General features: G+C 44.7%; 1 protein-coding gene across 3 annotated transcripts in view; it reads right to left on the bottom strand.

Annotated features, from left to right (window-relative positions):
- The window catches only part of LOC135371280 (neuronal acetylcholine receptor subunit alpha-7-like), a 113,754-nt gene that overhangs the window by 31,080 nt on the left and 61,886 nt on the right, over nt 1–20,788 (bottom strand). For all 3 annotated transcript variants that reach the window (XM_064605384.1, XM_064605385.1, XM_064605386.1), the window contains exon 2: nt 3,570–3,709. In XM_064605384.1, coding sequence (XP_064461454.1) covers nt 3,570–3,709 — 140 coding nt within the window. The remainder of the gene's footprint in view (nt 1–3,569; nt 3,710–20,788) is intronic.

The following is a 20,788-nucleotide window of genomic DNA, read 5'->3' as shown; positions in this document are numbered from 1 at the left end:
AGGTGGTGCTTTGTAATTGTTTTGCTACGCACAGGAGGAGGAATTTAAAAGGCCAAACGGTGAAAGCATAATTTTAAAATACAACCACATACAGCATTTCACTGTTTTATCTTGAACCCTGTTTGTAACTCAAATAATGCCTGGAGTCTAACTGCACCTTAGTGAAACAAGGCGCGGCAGTCACTGGATCTACCGGTAAATAATAGCAATTCCATAAACGCAAATGCAAAAAAAAAGAAGGAAAAAGGAATACTCGAGTTTTAAAACCCTGAACGTAGTAATATAATAATATATACATATTGCTCCTTCATTTTCGCTAGCTCAATATCAATACATGAAAACCAGTTACGGAGCAAAACGTAATGTTCAAAAAACCAAATGTTCATTATACGCAACATATGATACGCGCGATATATCTATATTATATATATATATATGTGTGTGTGTGTGTGTGTGTGTGTGTGTGTGTGTGTGTGTAAGTAAAATAATCAGACGTGAACGACAGATTACAGGGAAGTTAACAAAAACTAGATTATTTAGTGCATAATTTAACACAAAGATTATAATACACCATGAGATATTTAAAAGAACGGTTGCCACTGTCGGAACGTCGACCGTTCTTTTAAACGTCTCATGGTGTATTATAATATCTCTGTTAAATGACCCACTAAATAAACCAGCTTTTGTTAACTTCCCTGTGATCTGTTGTCCATGTCTTACTATTTACTTTTATATATATATAAATCGATCTCCACATCGTAGTGCGAGTCAGCATATTCGCTGCCCTGCCTCTACACGGATCTGCCCGTTTCGTAACCCTAGACGCGGGATGCAATCTGCGAATGCTAACCATGACAACGTAGCGGACGCGAATCCAATTACGGAAAATTACGCAGCATGACGGCTGTCGCATTGCCTCTCTTTTTCGAATACTCGGTCACCGAACTTGAGACCGAAAAAAAAAAAAACAGCTAAAAATGCAAGGACGGTATGTCCCCTGTCCTTGTAAGCAGACTCTAATAAGACATATGGGCGTTAATCGATTAAAGTATACGCGATTTGAGTGAGTCTTATTCGCAGGAACAGTTTGCTGCTTGAGCCTGCAAGGCGCTATGCGAGTGAAGTACTGCACAATCAGCGTTGTAAAGGTGGCGCCGCCATCGGTGGAGTTTTACCCGCACCCGGATTCACGTATTATCAAGGAGTGTGCGAGAGAGAAAGAAAATGGAAGCGATGTACTTGGTCGTTTTACACACACTCTTACAAATGAACTTGAATGAAATGAACCGCACAGCACCCTCCTGGCCAGACACCGTCTCGAATCATATCGTTATTTGCCCTGATTTGTTGAAAACGGGAGGCGTACGCCTTTTTTGTGACAATTATGAACAGCATAAGTGTCACACAAAATAGTTTTCGATTGTTTCCGAATGATGACAGTGACTGCAGCTACACTCTTAGAAATGAACTTCACCGCATAGCACGCTCATAGCCAACCATCATGTCGAACGATGTCGTAATTAGCACTGATTTGTTCAAAACTGAAGGCGTACGCCTTTTTTGTGACACTTATGTTGTTCATAATTGTCACAAAAGAGGCGTACGCCTCCAGTTTTGAAGAAATCAGTGCTAATAACGACATCATTCGAGATGATGGTTGGCTATGAGCGTGCTATGCGGTGAAGTTCATTTCTAAGAGTGTAGCAGCAGTCACTGTCATCATCCGGAAACTATCGAACGTATCTTGACAGAATGCCGCGCATACCATACTATGCGGGAAACCCACCTCTCACACTCCACGTTCTTAAAAATTAACTTCATCTTACACTCTTAAAAATGAACTTCACCGCGTAGCACGCTCCTAGCCAACCATCATCTCGAATGATATCTTTATCTGCCCTGATTTGTTCAATACTGAAGGCGTACGCCTTTTTTGTGACACTTATGTTGTTCATAATTGTCACAGAAAAGGCGTACGCCTCCAGTTTTCAACAAATCAGGGCAGATAACGATATCATTCGAGATGATGGTTGGCTAGGAGCGTGCTATGCGGTGAAGTTCATTTTTAAGGGTGTAGCACGCTCCATCGCCAACCATTATCCCAAATGATATCGTTATCTGCCCTGATTTGTTGAAAGCGGGAGGCGCACACCTCTTTTGTGACACTTTATGCTGTTCATAAATGTCACAGAAAAGACGTACGCCTCCCGTTTTCAGCAGATCAGGGCAGATAACGATATCATCCGAGATAATGGTTGGATAGGAGCGTGCTATGCGATGAAGTTCATTTCTAATAGAGAGCAGGCTTGGCATAGTGACTGATATCCTATTTTCCCGAGGGTTCTACTGTAGAACGAACTACCAAAACTTGCAACCTCGTGGCTTTCCTCCAAGAAACGGGTCTCATGCAAAGGCCCCTCTAGTGCACCACTCATTCACACTCTTAAAAATGAACTTCACCGCATAGCACGCTCCTAGCCAACCATAACCTCGAATGATATCGTTATCTGCCCTGATTTGTTGAAAACGGTAGGCGTACGCCTTTTTTGTGACAATTATGAACAGCATAAGTGTCACAAAAAAGGCGTACGCCTCCCGTTTCCAACAAATCAGGGCATATAACGATATCAATCGTGATTATGGTTGTCTAGGAGCGTGCTATGCGGTGAAGTTCATTTTTAAGAGTGCACAGTGCACTTCCGTCTCATGAGTACCGTTCATCCTGCCTGTACCTCAGCCTTCAAACTCTCATCTTCCCCCTTTCTTTTCTTGTTTTGTGGCTATCGTCGTGGCAATGTCCACTTTGTGTTGCCGACAACGGCAACCTATTTCGGCACCCCCCCCCTCATAGTAGTAGACCCCCCTAGTAGTAGTAGACCCCAGTAAAAAGTAGACGTCGTTTGCCGCGTATCGTGGTGCTAGTGCTGGCGAAAGGGCTCGCTGTTGTCGGCCTCACAGAGGTGGGCAACGTCACGACTGACGCCCTGGGGGAATGTGCGTCCTGGGGCGACTTCGTTTCCCAAACTTCTCATAATGGCGGACACCCGAAAAAAGGCAAAAATTAAGAAAAACAAACAAACAAACAAGCCACCGCCATGTAGGGAATGAGAAGGTAGTATATTTCTGCCTTCTTTAGTATCATAAATATCGTCACATATCAATAACGTCCCCCTCAGAGATGACGTGACCAGCACTCGCCAAGACGGTCTTCGGAGCTGTTTTCGATCGTCGCGGACCCTCAGGAACACTCTCGGAGACCCCACGGGTGTCCGTGGACGGACCACACTTTGGGAACCACTGTTCTAAGGGAATTGTGCCAACATATGTCTGGAAGCGTCTGAGGAAAACCCAGGAAAAACCCCAGTTGCCACGCGTATCGGTTCAAGGGTTGTATAACAGCCCTTACTACCATACAACAAACACGTCTCAGTTCACTCATATCGGTCATAAAGTAAGGGACCCTTGTAACGGATGTGTATGCGACGATTGCAGCCACTGCAGCATTATTTTCTGGTTACCGTAGAAGCGACAAACATACCGATGTCTGTGGAATGCAGCCCAGTACTTACGACATCAATGATCTGTTGAAGCGTAAGGCCGAAGCTAAGGAGGAGAGGTTCAGATTCGTTGGCAACTGGCCTCTCCAGGGTGTTGTAATTGGAGAGCAGATCGAATAGAAGCCTGCGCTCGTGAGGACCTTGCACGGAATCTGCAAAATCAAGAATACACATCAGGATATATTGAGGACAACACAGAGAGAAAAGTAGAACCGAAAGTGTGAGTTTTGACAAAAAGTGGTGAAAAGCAAGGTGTGTGTGTGTGTGTGTTGGGGGACCTATTTATTTTGTCAGGAAAAGTCAACCAGAAAGGATGGCTTGCTATTCCTTGGTAAATAATTCCTTAGTGGGTAGTCAGAGCCAGGTGATGTGGGGTCAGAGGACAGAGGTCTTCCGCCGTTCCAGCAGGGTCTTACTCTACAATGTGGTGCTGTTAGAAAGACCCACAGGATGTCCTAAAATTGTCTTTTAGACATCTTGAAAAAGACATCTTGAAAAGACATCTGTCAGTGGGGCTTCCTGACGACATCCTACCTGGATGTCAAATTTAAATTGGAATGCATGCATATTTTTGCGCGGAAACTATTGCAGCCTCATAGTAATACAGTTTTGAGCAGTATGTTAGAAAGGCAGGTCCATGGTGATTTTGAGCATTGAACAAAAAGTATGAAACCATTATTGAAGCGTATATGGCAGGAACCACACCAAACAACCAATATTTCACGAAAGCTGTTCATCATATCATTGTTCATATCACCATTGAAAACGCCGTAAGATGACATTGAACAACAGAACAGTCTTTATGTTACGACAACGTTCGGTACCCCGTACGACACTCACGGAATTTGAAGTCACGTAGCTCTAACTGAGGCCGAGAAACATCAAAGGACGAGCAAAATGTTTAAACGTCATAACTCCCTCGTTGCAATTCGACTAATGAATGGCGGTTGATGAAATGGGATTCGAACAAAGACACCCTTAGTTCTTGCCAGAGATGCTGTCAGTTACACCATGCTTGCAGACTTGTACAAAATACTGCGCAAAAGTATTTAAAATAAGATACTAAATACTCCATGGAAAAAGTATTTAAAATAGAGTACAAAATACTCAAAACTGAAAGTAATTTGAGTACAGTACTAAATACTCTAAGAAGTATTTAAGATACTCTTTAAAGTACTTTAGTATTAGCAGGAAGTGAAACGCGTATTCTGAACGTGGCCTTACAAATGAAGGGAATAAACTTCATCAGCCATGCATATCTTTCATTTGCAAAGTCTTGGTGTCAAGTAATGTTTGGTGAACTTTGGTGAACCCAAGTAAACTTTGTTGATATGTTCTGACCCAAAACTTCGTAATCCCTCCTGTATGTCGGTTCGGGTCTTTCAACCTCTGGCACATGTTTCTTGCTTTGATGACCAAGGAAATAAATGCCGGGATTATCTTGTTCCTAATCCCCTGGTGATTCACCTGGCAATATGAATAGGAACGGTTTTCTGACGAAGTTTGCTATTCACAAGCAAGGCCAGGCTTGGGACCAGCCTATTGTACAAGAGGCTAAATGACAGATTCGCGCATTCCCGAAAAAAAGAAAAAGAAGAAAAGGAGGGTTAAATTCCAGTGAGCTGAAAATCTGCACGGCGGGAAGCGTGCTGGAGATATGGCTTGACGAGGAAGGAAAGTATTTTGAGTACTGAGTAGCAAATACCGAAAAAAGTATTTTAAATACATTAAAAATACTTGTCGCAAAAAGTATTGAGTAGAGTACCAAAATACCGGAAAAAGTATTTAAAATACTGTATTTTGAGTACGTATTCAAGATACGTACAAGTCTGCATGCTTGCCACTCCTTCTACTTTGCTGGCGTGGACCAGTACGTTGCTGAGTGTGTAGCTGGCACGGTGTAAGTGGTAACGTCTCTGAGTGAAAGCTCACTTGTTTGCCTATTCATGAACTGCCATTCTTCAATCGCATTTGAAGTCAACTAAAAATATAACATATTACAACTGATAATGTACGAGTACCAATGGCTTAGAGGACTATACAGGCGCTGAAATCGTTCCTCAGAAGGGGGCACTCACTCCATTTCTCTTCTCTTATCTGCTGAACCAAAGTGACTGCGGGCGCGCAAACGGGTCAGACGTACTTTTCCATTTCTCGTTTTTTTCTTTCTTTCTTTGAGTTCTTTCTCAAATGAGTTCTCTTTCATTCGTGCTGCGGTCATTTTCTCTGAATACATATGAGGCTGTATACTTGATTGCGATTCACAGAATGTGGCCTATGTCGTGGTCAATGCGGTCGTGAAGTCGTTAAAGTACGGCGCATGCGCGTAGCAAGGAAGGGATTGCAAAATATTTAAGAATATGTGACCAGGTACCAGTATCTATATCTAACTATCACTAACTATTACTAACTAATTACTAACTAGCACTGGCTATAACAACTGATATTTACTTTATTAGACATTACTGTGCTACACATTACGTTTAATTAACTTTGGCTAACGTGTAATTCTTTTCATTTCGCTTAATTTACCTTCTACTTACTACTACTAATTAACCACAACTATCCACTATTATCATTTGCATATTACCACTACATATCCTCTTCTACTGCTGTACACGGACACCACACTCACCCCGCTACGACGCCGGCTATTCTTCGAAATGGCGCTTCTAGTGCTGACCCATTAACAAGAAAAAGAAACACATACACAATACCAGTATTGAATTACAGGTTACCTTTTTCTTTTTTTATGAGTGTACCCTCACATTAATTGCTGCGAATGTGAGAAACCGGCGATGTAAGGACATATCACGAGTTCAGTGCTCGACATAACCAGTCGCTTAATTCCACACTACATGCCCGTTACCCAACTAATCCTAGCCGTCTCCTGCTACACCGGCGTTATTACTTTTAATCCATCGAGTATGTCCAAGAGCCATCCAGCACACAAACAGGCCTGTAAAGTGCGACATGGTTTCGAAAACGTTGAAAAGTTTTCTGTTGGAGGGCGCGATAAATAAGTTTCCCCCGAAAAGCCAGCGTGCGAGTTCGAGCGCGGGAAGAGGTTTTGTCGCGCGCGTTATTCCTCGCGGCGCTGTGTTTTTTGTTAAGTTTTGCAGCTTATCCCTTTACGCATGGCGGCGCTGCGTCCGCGCTGTGTGCCAACAGCACGCTGGAATCAATAAGTTCGGTTGCATTTCAAAGTCCCTGGTATACAGGCCTTGAATTTGACAGGTGCGAGCACGTAAGCTTTGGGCAGTATCACACGGAGGTCTCGATGAATGGAAAGAAAGCATTGGGCCTACAAAGTGGAAGTGACAACCATTACAATGTTGCAAAGAAAGGGAATGAGACAGATAAGTTAAAGAGACAGTTTCGGTAGATATTGAAATGTATTGATACTCCTTTCTGGAGTAACCTACGTTTTTTTTTTTTTTGTGTGTGTGTGTGTGTGTGGCATTGTTTACTGTTCAACGCTCTTAGCGGATTTTTAAGATGGATGTAGGTTGAGAAGAAGAATATGTTGTTCGCAGATGCACTCTTAAAAATGAACTTCACCGCATAGCACGCTCCTAGCCAACCATCATCTCGAATGATATCGTTATCTGTCCTGATTTGTTGAAAACGGGAGGCGGAGCCTATTTTGTGCTCATTATGCACGGCACACACATTATGCACGTCTTTTCTGTGACACTTATGCTGTTCATAGTTGTCACAGAAAAGGTGTACGCCTCCCGTTTTCAACAAATCAGGGCAGATAACGATATCATTCAAGGTTATGGTTGGCCAGGAGCGTGCAATGCGGTGAAGTTCATTTTTACGAGTGTGCCACTGTTCCTTTGTATTACGAACGTTCTTCCTACAGTCCTGTTAAGCCATCTTGTTTGCCCGCTTTCGATGCATGCTAAACTAAATCGAACCAGACACATTTTAGAAATCACGGATCTTTGCGAAGCGCAGGCAGCAGCGCAAATATAAGAGCCACTTGCTTAACATGCAGGCGTGATTGAGTTACAGAGAAACACAGCATCTTCTTGCACGATCTGAAGATATCCTTGAAGATATCTTGCATATTAACAGTGCACATAGTTACGAGGGTCTATTTTAATAAGAAACTTTGTAACCGAAAAGAAAATAAGTTTCCCATTTCATATCTACAAACTGTCCATCCACTTTGGTTTACTTAGTGCCGTACGAGATAGATTAATAAAAACTGTCCCGAGGTCGCATAAAAAGAAAGGGTATACCATGTAACAATGTATTTTAATTCAATTTCTTTCACACGTCTGGGAAACTACTTTTCCATGTTTCTCTCTTTTTCATATGCGGGGTAGCGTTCACAATGACGTCCAGTCTTTCTTTCTATTTTTCTTTCTTATCCTTCAAGGAAATAGAGTGGTGCGCAGATGTCTGAAGAAGCTCGAGATGTTTCAATGGGGAACCCGAGGAACGCCGCTGAGATCCTTCACGTTCAAGTGATTAGATACAACTTGCGAGACTGCTCATTGTTCAGACTGTCCAAAACAGAGACTTGTTGGCCTTAAGTTCTTGATTCGCAAAGCACGTGGAGTTCCTTGACTGTATAATTCCATGCTAGAAATTACTGCTTCTTTTACTTTTCGTACCCTGTGGCCTGTTTCGAATTTAGCGGTGTTCTTTCAGTTGCATCGTTTGATAGCTTGGTCATGTCTTGGCTTTACCACTACGCAACGTGTCTGATAAATGCTTGGAAGTACTTTTGAAGTATATACTTTGAAAGTATACCGAGCGGAAAGAAGCACCCGCTGAATGGTGGCAACACAAAGAGCGTGCTGTAGACTGGAAGGTAGTGGGATCGAATCCTGTGCTCTCTGAGCTTTTTCCCTGAGTTTTCTGGCGTACTTTCCGGACGAACGTCGGCACAGTTTCCCTTGAAGTCTGCCCATGACGCATACTAAACCCCTGTCCCTCCACTCCTTCCTACTGCTCGTTCTCCGTCTGTACGTCACTCACAGCCACAGTTGCGTCGCGGCCTTAACACGGAACCATAAAAATCTATGATAAGATCTTCAAAAGTAGGAGAGCCCACGAATATTCTAGTATTGAACACTGACACTAGCACTGACTGCATGATTAGTAGAGACGACTGAAGTAAAAAAAAAAAAGTTTATTATCTATTTATTTATGACTGTACCTCAAGTGCCCTCGCGGGGCGTTACATGAGAGGGGAACAAACTCACACATGAACATACAAGAACATGCTAAATGTACATAAGAGCAAGAACTTGCGGTAGTGGCGGCAAGATCAAAAACCAAAGCATTTAGACAAGCTGCTACCAAATACAACGGCGTCAGAGCTGTGATATCCGCGCCTTACCGATCAAGCCTTATCATAACCTATTTCGTATTACACCTATCGCGCACGTCCTTACCACACATAATCAGACGCTCATGACAGTCTGTTGGCACGCCATTGGCACGTCGTCTGTTCCCCTGAAGGATCCTCTCGAAGGAATGCAAAAAGATTCCCGCAGAACCGGAAGCGATCGATTGCCTGTCGATTATTTAATGAGGCACGAATTCAGCCCTCGGGACGCTAGAAAGACAGCCCTCGAGGCGGTAGAAAGAAATTCATCTTTCGACACCCATCGCCACCTCTAGCAGTATTTGCCCGCCTACGAAATACGTGGGGTACAGTGAAAGAGAGCATCGGCACTTAAAGTGTGATTGGATCCGCGCTGAAATTTCCCGCTGAAGAGGCAATGCGCTTCGAGGCAAACATCATGAACGCGCTCGGGTAAGTGCTTCCTTTCTGAGAAGGCACCGATTAATTGGGCCGAGCATAAACGTTTCCGTTCTCTCGCTCGCTCTGTATCGCTTCAAGCGTACTTCTTGTGTTTCTTTACGATAACGTGGCATTACGCCGTGAGGCAACTATATGATCATGAACGATGCCACAGTAGTCGATCTGTGCGTTAATTTTGCCCACCTGAGGTTGCCTTAACGTGCGTGACGACACTTCAGTGCGTGACGTCACAGCGATGCGGCGGCGCAGCTGCCCTGTTTTGGTGGGCAAAAATCGCGCGAATATCGAGTCACATTGTATTTTCGGTCGCTATAAGAGGCATGCCGCAAAGCGGTGTAACTGCTACGTGGTACAGAAAGGCAGCTTCCTACACCCTTCTGCCCACCAGAGACGTCTGCTCCATCCGCATGCGCAGATGCGCCCTCTTGTTTTCAAACTGAAACGGGTGTCATCGATTACATTTCGCCGCCGTGCAAAGCACGCTGGTGAGCACCTATCAACCTTATCAGCCTTTTCGGCCTATCAGCCAACGCGTTTTTCCTGCTTCTTGCCCACCACAGCAACATATAACCTCGAACCAGTCTGCTCGTGACGTCACACGTTGGTAAACACAGGGTCGCCTATAAGGGACAAGGCCAACAAGTAATTTACCAAAAGGCCAATGGAGTGCCAGCGCCAGGGGTTGAACACGGACCTTCCTGATTACTGGTCAGGGGTGCTACCTGTACACCGCATCCAATGTGCCGTTATGCCAATGTGGCGTTAATGTGGCGTTAAGGAAGCATTCCTGACCACTAATCCAGAGAGGGCCCAAGTTCCACCCCTGGCGCTGGCACTCATTGTCTTTTTCGCGAATTATTTGTTGCATTTAACGTTCCTTGTGAAGGACGGCGTGCCTAAGCAACTCTTATCTGCCACCAAGTTGCTGGCGCCCTCTGCCCTGTTAGAGCTCGCCACCTTGGGATCAGCACACGCTACCAAAAACATCGAGGCCGGTCCTGTTGTATATCTTGAATCTTCCGCGTTGCTTGCTTTTCGAATAGCTGGGCTTCACTTCAATTTGAGGTTTGTACCACACTATAGACGTGAACAGAGTTAACAATATGTCTGCACGAGTGAGGTTTATGACAGTTTTATAAATGTGGTTTATTGCGTCATGTAAGCATTGTCATATGACAACAACAACAACTCTTATTTTGCGATTATGATTGATTATTTGACTCTGATGATGGGATATGATCCGATATGTGATGAGTGATAATTGTGATTGATTGATTGATTGATTGTTAATGGAAAATTGTTATGGAAATGATTGTGATTATGACTGTGTCACGCGACTTTGATTGCGAAAATGACAAGAGGCTGCAGACGCTCCTCGACGTTGTTTGTGTGAGCTCCTCGACGGAGCTCCCTGAGCTCCTTGAGCTCGACGACGTGAGCTCCTCTGTTTGTGTATCAAACGCGGGTCTCACTTGCAAGGAACGACTTTAAACTTAGTTCTCGTATACAAAACCGTTGCTGAATGACTCGACGTAAAAAAAAAAAAGAAATAGAAAAAAAAGTTCTTCACAATGGTTGTCAAGCTAAAACTGATCTCTAACACATACGCAAAAACAGTTTTCTTCGAAAGTCTTATCTTCACAGAAATATAGTGCCACAGAGTTGTTTCGCATATTACTTGCCATTTTTCTTCGTGCATGGCGCGTTTCTCTTTCTAACCACACACCCCTATATCCTTGCTGCGCCTGTCGCGAAAAATCCTAGGTGTGCGCATCCTACCAAGCAGCACCACATCTTGGCCGCATATTGCTCCAATATTGGCAATACCGGCCCAATATTGGTCCAAGATTAGACCAATATTGGGCTTTTATTCGGCCGGTATTGCCGATAATGAACCAATATGGGGCCAAAATGATGTGCTGCTTGGGCTCCTGCATTCTATTTTACTCCGACCAGCAGCACTACATCTTGGCCCCATATTGCTCCAATATTGGCAATACCGGCCCAATATTGGTCCAAGATTAGACCAATATTGGGCCTTTATTCGGCCGGTATTGCCGATATTGAACCAATATGGGGCCAAAATGATGTGCTGCTTGGGCTCCTGCATTCTATTTTACTCCGACCCTTCCTTACTCTTCCTCCGCCTACGCAGCTCCAACGAAAAGCTCCCGAAAGCGGGAGCTCGCCCGTGAGGAGTCACGTCGGATGAATAGTTCGTTTGCACGTAAAAACACGAGAGCAACGCAGCAGAGGCTGTTTTGTTGGCGCTTTCCCAGGTGGCTCGATAGCGGTAATGCGGTCGTATTCACTTTATTTCTCCGGACTAGTCGCGTCGGGGTCCCGTTAATGACGTCGTGCAACTTTTACCCAAAGTCATAAAGCTGTAACTTGGAGTGAAGGAAAGGGTTGCGGGAAGGAAGTGAAACTAGAAATAGGGGTTGTGTACCTGGGCCGTTCGTTCGCTTGGGCTTTCTATTCTCCCGTGGCGTGAACTCGTAACCGGGAACGGGAAAAGTGGTTTTCGTTACCAGCCACTCGTGTGGACTTTTACTAGCGCCGCCCTGGTGGAACACGTTGTAATAAAGTTTGTTGCAGCGTTGCCCAAATAAAGGATGGTTTAGAATAAAAGGAGATTTTTGTACCTTGTGGACTGTGTTATCAGGGGAGTTTTGTTGTAGCGTACGCTATCGCTTTGCGCAAATCACTATAGCGTGTTCCCACTGCGTACGCAACGCGACTACGTACTGAAACCAGTAGTTTATCCAGAACCGCGTGTTGCAAGAAAATTAGGGATGCAGTTCTATTGTAACAGTTGTACACAGGAAGAAAGGTAGGGGGTGTTGCCAAACATTTGGGTGGTGCTGGGGGGGTTGGATAAACCACTGACTAAAACTTTCTATTGTTAGGTTGGAATACTTGCACATGAAAGTTTGTCCTCTTAACATGACTTACAGTGATATGACAGTTACAGTTTCATACATTTACTTACTTACACTTTCTATAGTGGTGGTGGTGGTGGTGGTATTGACAAGAAAAAGTGTTGACGTATCCTCCATGTTGTGCGGGTTCTATGCAACTGACGCGCCAGTTTCTACCAGCACCAGCGCCTACACTCTCAGAAAAAAGGGTGTGAAAAGGTGGCAACTTCTATAGTTACCACCTAGGTCAACATAACGTCTGATGAAGGGTGTAAAAGGGTGGTAAAAGCAATTATCATATATCCAAATTGCTACAAAAAGATGTACGCCCCCCTCGCTCACCGAATCAGAAGTGGTAACGATATCATTCGTGGCAGAGAGTGAGGTAGCAGGTAGAACTTTGCAACCTTTTAGGAACAACATATGCGACAAGTATTACCTCCTGAAAGGTATAACTTCTCCACCCTTTTTTTCTGAGAGTGTACGATCTCAGAAAAAAAGGGTGTGAAAAGATGGTAATTTCTATAGTTACTACCTAGGTCAACGTAGCGTGTGATAAAGGCCGTAAAAGGGTGATAAAAGAAATTATCATGTATCCAAGTTGCTACAAAAAGGCGTACGCCCCCCTCGCTCACCGAATCAGAAGCGGCAACCCTGTAAGCCGGGTGTTTTTTTAACTTTATTTATATATTTCTATTTTACTTTTTATTCCTTTTTTAGGGAATATAGCAAGCCGACTTGCTGCCTATCTGACCTTTCCCCTTTTATCTTCCATGTCCTTTGTTTTGTTTTTTTTTCTGCCAATAAATTCTTTCGCCCCTATCATTCGTAGGTAGTAGGTAGAACTTTGCCACCTTTTAGGCACAACATATGCGACAGCTATGTTGTGCCTAGAAGGCGTAACTGCTCCACCCTCTTTTCTAAGAGTGTACTTTCTAGATCAGGAACATGCTCTCGCCGCTCAATTAAAAAAAAAAAGAATATTGAATAAAGGTCTCGTGCTCATTCATTTCTCGTTTTCACTTGTTTTCACACTGTTCCGGCATTTCACAGTATCCGGGAAATTAATATCGCGAAGGGATTCAGTCTCATCAATTCCAATTATCCTCGGTGCAGCTTCCCCCGTCAGAGGGGTTCCTGGTTTCATGTCTGCCCCTCTCTCATTCTATTTCACGGTTTCTTCTTTCGATTATTTTTGCTCTTCTTAATCGCGCTTGAAAAGTGCTTCGGGCGAACTGTGAAAAGCGCCTCAGCGTCGTCCAATTAACTCGGAAGCCCGTAATTAAAAACGCGTTGTCTCGGTACACAGCAGAGGATCGCAAGGCAACCACTGAAATGGGCTCGAAATTGAAGGTACCCTGATTGAAGATCAATTCCGAGTACAAAGACAGTCGTATAGCACATTTTCCTTTGTTGGAATTCACATTGCGGGGCTTCTTACCCATGTCCACATGCGATGTGACGTGATTGAAAAAGAAAAGAAAAAGTTGGATTTAAGTCACGAGAAAGTCATGCTTATCGCGTTTCAGTATACAGGGTGTCTCAGTTAAATCCACGGGCTAAATAATTGGCGAACGGGTGCCCCCTATCGAGGAACTTTCTTCTTTACGAGTATCTGTTCTATACTACCTACCCTCTTAAAAATGAACTTCACCACGTAGCAAGCTCCTAGCCAACCATCATCCCGAATGACAACGTTCTCGCCCCTGATTTGTTGAAAGCGAGAGGCGGAGCCTATTTTGTGCCGTGCATAATGCCACAAAATAAGCTCCGCCACCCGTTTTCAACAAATCTTGGGCGAGAACGTTGTCATTCGGGACGATGGTTGGCTAGGAGCGTGCTACGTGGCGAAGTTCATTTTTAAGAGTGTACAAGCTGCGCACCGTATGAATGAGCGGGAGGCTCTCATTATTCAAATAAAAATTCAAATGAGTTTCGTGAAAAACGTAACTTCTGAAGCAGGGCGCCGTCGGCATTAAAATGGGTACTACCCCTTTTGGGACCTTCAGTGGACACCTTTTATAGAAAAATCTGCCGCCGAAGCGGGTCATTTGTTGCAGTAATTAATTGGTTTCGGTTTACATAGTTTTGTCGCGGCTGGTCGCGGTGAAGCGCAAAAGGCCGTAATTCATTGGTGGATAAGGGAGTGAAAGAGCGTCCTATGTTTGGATATGCTTATGTCATGCATTGTATGGCGACTCAAGTTTCCGCCCTGCACTACAGCCCAGTGAGAGATGTATGTCGACTATGTCTCGGGGTTTGCTCGGAATGCTCTTTGCCGATTTGTATTTTTCTTCATTCGCTGTTCTTAGTCAGGCCGTCTGCACCGGGGATGTCACAAGTACTGCTGTTCTCAGTTGCTGACGGGGAACGCTATAATATGTTCTCATTACACTTCCCAAACGCAAATGTGAACTGCAAAAGAAAGAAAAAAAAAAAGAATACAAATACAACATTTCAGACACTGTGTTGTATTCTGGTGATTAAATATAGATAGAAGAATACGCACTCGCTTTGTCGTTGTTAGGTTTAAGATAATGATGATGATGATGATGATGACGATGATGGATAGAAGAAAAAAAATGGGGAGGTGGTAGGTTGAACATATCTGTCACTATCTACACTCTACTGGAGTATCCGGTCCTGACCTCGTCGAGGCTAACAAATCTGCATTTTTTCTTTTCTTCTCTAATCTAATCTACCCTAATCTGAATCTAGGATGTCCGCCAGTCAACGCGCACTCCAACCCGTGAAATCATAATTAACCCTCTACATCAACGATAAAGTGGCGTCAAAAGTGACTCACCTCTCCATTTTTCGTCTATACATAATCGCCATCATCATCATCATCATCATCATCAACAACAACAACAACAACATCATCATCAACGTCAACATCACGTCAAAAGATCATAGGCAACGATATACGCAACCCAGAATCAGCCGCCTGCTCTCATAAACGTCCACGCGCAGAAAAAGTACTCCGTCGCACAAACATTGTACGCACTCTGTCTCGCCGTTCCCAGTGCACGTTATCAATGCGCACAACAACAACAAAAAAATTGGCGAGCCAAAACCTCCATTAATATTGCGCGCCATGCATTTGTCACGTCGTTTCCTTTCGTAAATCTGCTGAATCACGAAGCCGAACAATGTTCGCCGATCCGCCATTGACATAGAACGTATACTTTTTGTTTTGTTTCGCTACCGTTATTTTATTCTGGCTCCCTTCGACGCGGCACTTTATATATTGGTTGCGTTAACATGTACTATACCGCGGATACTCCAGCCATACAACCGGCGATACATTCACGACCTGCTTGTTTTAGTATCCACGCAAGTGCGCTTCAGATTTTGTTTTCACTTATTTTGCTATATAGATATACGTATATATATATATATATATAGCGAAACGTGTAACCTATTGAAGCCCGCTTTCTTTGTGCGCAAGGTACACAATGCCGTTTACTTACGATCTTATTTCCTCCCTGGCGTAATAAGTTGGTCAGGAAAGCCGTGCTTTACGAGACGTTCTTGGAACACGAACGTGTAACGGGAGCCTGGACGGCAGCAAAGAAATATAGATAGCGAAATAGAGGTAAGCTACGAAGACGTATGGGAGAGGGTGCTGATTCACGGGGTACAACACGTGTAGGGATAGAGTCTACTGAACGTCGGAGAAGGAGTGAGAAAGGTAAAATGTTCAGCTCGGTGTGTTGTAGGAAGAGGTCGCAGGTCCCTGAGCGTGAGGTAAACAGGTGTCCAGGACCTTCGTTTTGTACACTCTTAGAAATGAACTTTACCACATAGCACGCTCCTAGCCAACAAGCATCCCGAATGACAACGTTCTCGCCCCTGATTTGTTGAAAACGGGAGGCGGGGCCTATTCTGTGCCGTGCATAATGAACACAAAATAGGCTCCGCCTCCCGTTTTCAACAAATCAGGGGCGAGAACGTTGTCATTCGGGATGCTTGTTGGCTAGGAGCGTGCTATGTGGTGAAGTTCTATTTTAAGAGTAGAGGACTGTGCATCATGCTCAAGGGAAGGCTACCCCTACACTCTCAGAACAGAACTTCACCGCATAGCACGATGTCCGCCAAGCATTGCCACGAATGACAGGGTTACCGCTTCTGATTCGAAGAGGGAGGGAGGCGTACGCCTTTTTGTGGCAATTTGGATATATGATAATTGCTACAAAAAGGCGTACGCCCCCCCCCCCCTCTCTCTCTCTCTCTCTTCAAACCAGAAGCGATAACCCTATCATTCGTGGCGGTGGTTGACACACAACGTGCTATGCGGCGAAGTTATGTTCTGAGATTGTAGGACATTGATCGTTGTGGCCTTTTTGTAGTCTCATAGTTTTGATTGTCCACACGAAGTCGTTGAGATGCCGCTTTTTTCATTCGTCATGTGTAATGTGCCCCCTATGCATAACATTCTCGGTGAATCATAAACAAACCCCCGCCACAACTTCCGGTGCCACGAAGACTTCCGGTCCCTCCACGGCTAAGGACGCTCGGAACCAGCCACCATGCAGAATTATATCGTTCGCGTTCCTGATTTGTTGAAAACGGGAGGCGTACGCCTCTTTGTGAGAATGTGAATTGTCACAAAACGCGTATACGACCCTCTCTCTGCTCAAATCCGAGCATATAACTGTATCAATCGGCACAGTGCTTGGCGTAGAGCGGCACCAAACCGGAAGCGGTGAAAACGGGATGTATATGGCGTTACATAATTCCAAGATGAGCGGAGTCCTTTATTTCACAATGCGACAACGCTACAATTCCATCGAAGTGCTGGGTAATGTCGTACAAGTGCCGCACGGCTGCATAGGTAAATTCAATCCTGTTCACTTTGAACAGGAACACCTTTGTCCACCAGCACCTTTGTCCACCATGGTGATTGCTGTGAACATCTAGTTTAGTTTACTGGTATCTTTAAAGGGACTATCGCATGCGGGAACGTATATGTATCAGACCGATACCGCAATGTTCGTCATCGCTTCACAGTCAACTTGGCCAAGTTTCCCTTCCGAAAACAGCTCACATATTAAATAAACGAGTTTTAAATATTCGCACTCCCTTTGCAGCTAAACACCATGATGACGTAAGCCAGGCACAATAATGGGAACGCAGCGCAGGCGATTGTCTCCGAGCTGGTCTGCTTGGCATTCGCATCGCAGTATACTAAGTGAAAAGTCCTCGGTAAATACGCCGACTTTCGCTTACCAGTGTTGAGTTGTGACATGACTATATTGCGTAGAACACGGTGTTGCGCTCCTGGCTGTACGAACCCATCGGACGCTAACCAAAAACACACTGCACATTCATAAAATGATTTGATTTGATCAGAGATTCTCCGCGATCAGCAGACCGCGTCCCTTCGTAGTCCTGCTCGCCTGTCGGTAGGTTGTCAAGGTCCCTCCAGCCGCTCCCTGATTGGTTTTGTCCGCGCGAAAGGGCGCTCGCTGATTGGTCTTGTCCGGGTGACGTTTACAGAGAGGGCGTTCCGGGGTACTCTCAATATGCGTCGTCTGCTCTTGTCATGTGTTACATCAAACTGCACATGAACAACGCGTCCAATTCGCATCAGATTTTCGGCGTTATTGTCAGTGATGAATGCGGAGTAAAACGGCACTGTATAGTTTCGAAATCGAAAGGGAACGGATGCGATAGTCCCTGTAAGTGATCGCTTTATAGGGCACGACACGGTGTACGTCCGTCCGTGACTTTATAAGACCACGTGACCTGTCACGTGCCACCAACATGACACAAACCTGTTTCTTTATTACTCCGTGTTAGCGCCGCGAAGCAACTGTGTACGGACGTGTACAGGTGGAGAGAGGACAGCATGTAGGAGCGGGGGACAGGGGGGGTTCGTATGCGTCCTGGGACGACTTCAGGGGAAACAGCGCCGACATTCCTCTGCAAAGTCTGTCGGACACCGCAGGGAAAACCTGAGACAGCACAGCCGGTGCTGGATTCGAACCCGCCTCACCTCCCAGTCTCGGCGCGGAAAGTGGCCACCCTAACCACTATGCCACGCGAGCTGGTACTGACCTAAGTGGTCATCACACGATCCCCGTGATCGTGATCCTATAATGCTCCGGGGTGTTTGACTCATTTAAAACGCACTTGGATAGCACTTACTTGCGTATACTTGGCACAGTGACCAAAGACACAGCAAATTTTTGCCAGCAGGGAGTGCTGTGTTGCTTGTAAGCAGCATCCCAATCAGCACAACATCCTGGCCCCATAATGGTTCAATATTGGCAATACCGGTCCAATAAAGGCCCAATATTGGGCCGGTGTTGCCAATATTGGACCAATATGGGGCCAAGATGTGGTGCTGCTTGGGATAATTAGAACAGAGAAGCCGGACGAAGACGAGCCCAATCTGAGCAACAGTAAATAGTGCCGTCAGTAAAAAGGGAACGAACCTACTGCAAGAACGCTGTTTTGTTTCCGAATTTCAGTAAGAAACCATCAAAGGCCATTATTTCATCTGCGGCATCAGAATGGCGGAAGAAGACGTGTCTCGATGTGCGCACGGTCGGGCGACCTCTGTCTCTTCGGATTGATTTCGGAAAAGCCGCTCGTCTTGGGTCACTGAAGCAAGAAAGAACGGAGGATTCCGAACTACGAACAAAAGGAAGACTCTCGTGTGTGTAGCAGGGAGAAATACACTCTCGTAACGTCACGCTGGATATTGGAACCCGTGTCTCTGATGAGTCTGGCCACATTGTCTGCGCTGTACGGGCTATAGACTCGTGTTTCCTTCTTGGAAGAAATTGCCCTTTTGTTTACGCGTACGAAATGTTGCGCAAGGAACAGTTCGAAGAATGCTTTTCGACAGCTTTAGTCGTATATGGCCCTATCAAGCACGTTAACGTTAGAAAACATGCATAGTGCCATCCTCCAGTCTTCACTAGACGAAAATATATATTATTTCCTATCTTCATAAATAAATTAAATACGATGGATTATTAATACGGTGTTGAATACTACAACTAATGGTAGTATGCTACGTTAAATTACCATAATTATAAATAACTATACAATATAATAAAACTTGTATCGAAGTGCATGTTATAGGCCTGTCATAGTTATTATCTGCCTATACGCTAGTTTATACTGAAGCCTTCGCAAAAAATAAAAAAATAAAAAGGAATGTGTTAGCAAATTGAGTGATGAACATTTCTCTCCAAGTTCTTAAGCTATTGCAGTTCAGTGTAACCAATGTATAAGCATTCTGATCATGGCTCACGGTACATGCTACAAGGGCTTTACTATACACTGTAAATTTACATATGGTTTTGGCGCTATGTTCCTCATCAAACTAAAGCTTACATTTCACAACGTGGAAACAATACAGACTGATCGGATGATGTCGAAGACCTAAAAATGTCAGCCGCTTTAACGTTTCACTTCCACCGTCGAGACCCACATTTGGGGAGTCCTCCTTCAAATATATTCCGCAGCATCAAAAGACGCTTTCGCTCGACATCCCATTCACTGGAGCGACTCTAATCCCAGCACCCACGGGCGCCTCATTGAAGACGCTTCGAAAGGCTGCTCGCATCTGACTTCCAGGGGCACACTTTCCCGGAGAGGACATTTAAACTGATGTCACGTTATGCGATGTAGCCCGAACTCGTTATGTCTCTTATTGAATGAGACCCGAGCAAGGGTATAGCATCAGGTAGCCGACCGACCGTTACGGGCCGCGGGAGCAATCCGATTGAGGGAATCTGGACGACGAGGAACTTCCTTTCCGCTGCCTGAACAAAATGGAATGATCGGATTAAGGAGTTTGCGAAGATGGGGCCGAGAGGTACGGTGAGCCGAGTAATTAAATTAGAAGCGTCCCGATGCGCGCAACCAGGTTACGTGGAGTTAAGGGGGAAGCCGTGAAGGTATTTGTCACCGCTGTGGTCTGGAGAGGGTGTAATGAAATCGTCGCCACCAGACGCCACACCTTTGCTCTTGTCTTGCGGGAGTGATGAAGGTTCACGACGGTGGACGGCGACTATAATGACATTTTTGAGGGACATCAATCTCATTCTACGCCTCTAGTTAGCGGCACCGAGCACTTCTCGTAATCTATTTTTTTATTATTTTCTTTATGTATATATATATATATATATATTTATTTATTTTATTTTGGTCTAACGGATGGTGCACCAAAACACAGGGAACACAATACAAAGCATAAAACAACAAACAGCAAATAATGAAATGTTAAGGGTTAAACAGTTCACGCGTTGCTGTTAGGAAGAGAAGATTTAAATGACGAGAATGAGAAAAAAAAATGTCAATATCATAATTCTGGCAGAGAGGGTGCGCTGCAAGCGAGATATAGGTGCACAATAATGGGCCATATTTTCATGAAAAACAGGTTGGGATCGCAAGTTACGCAATGGTAGATGAACAGACACCGAAGATAACAAATCAGGGCAGTCAATGATGCCGTGCACAAGCTTGAAAAGGAAATGACAGTCGCGCAATGTCCTTCGATG

Source organism: Ornithodoros turicata, chromosome 10 (assembly GCF_037126465.1).
Source record: "Ornithodoros turicata isolate Travis chromosome 10, ASM3712646v1, whole genome shotgun sequence".
In the NCBI taxonomy this organism is placed as follows: Eukaryota; Metazoa; Arthropoda; class Arachnida; order Ixodida; family Argasidae; genus Ornithodoros; species Ornithodoros turicata.
This window is presented reverse-complemented; position numbering and strand designations above follow the sequence as displayed.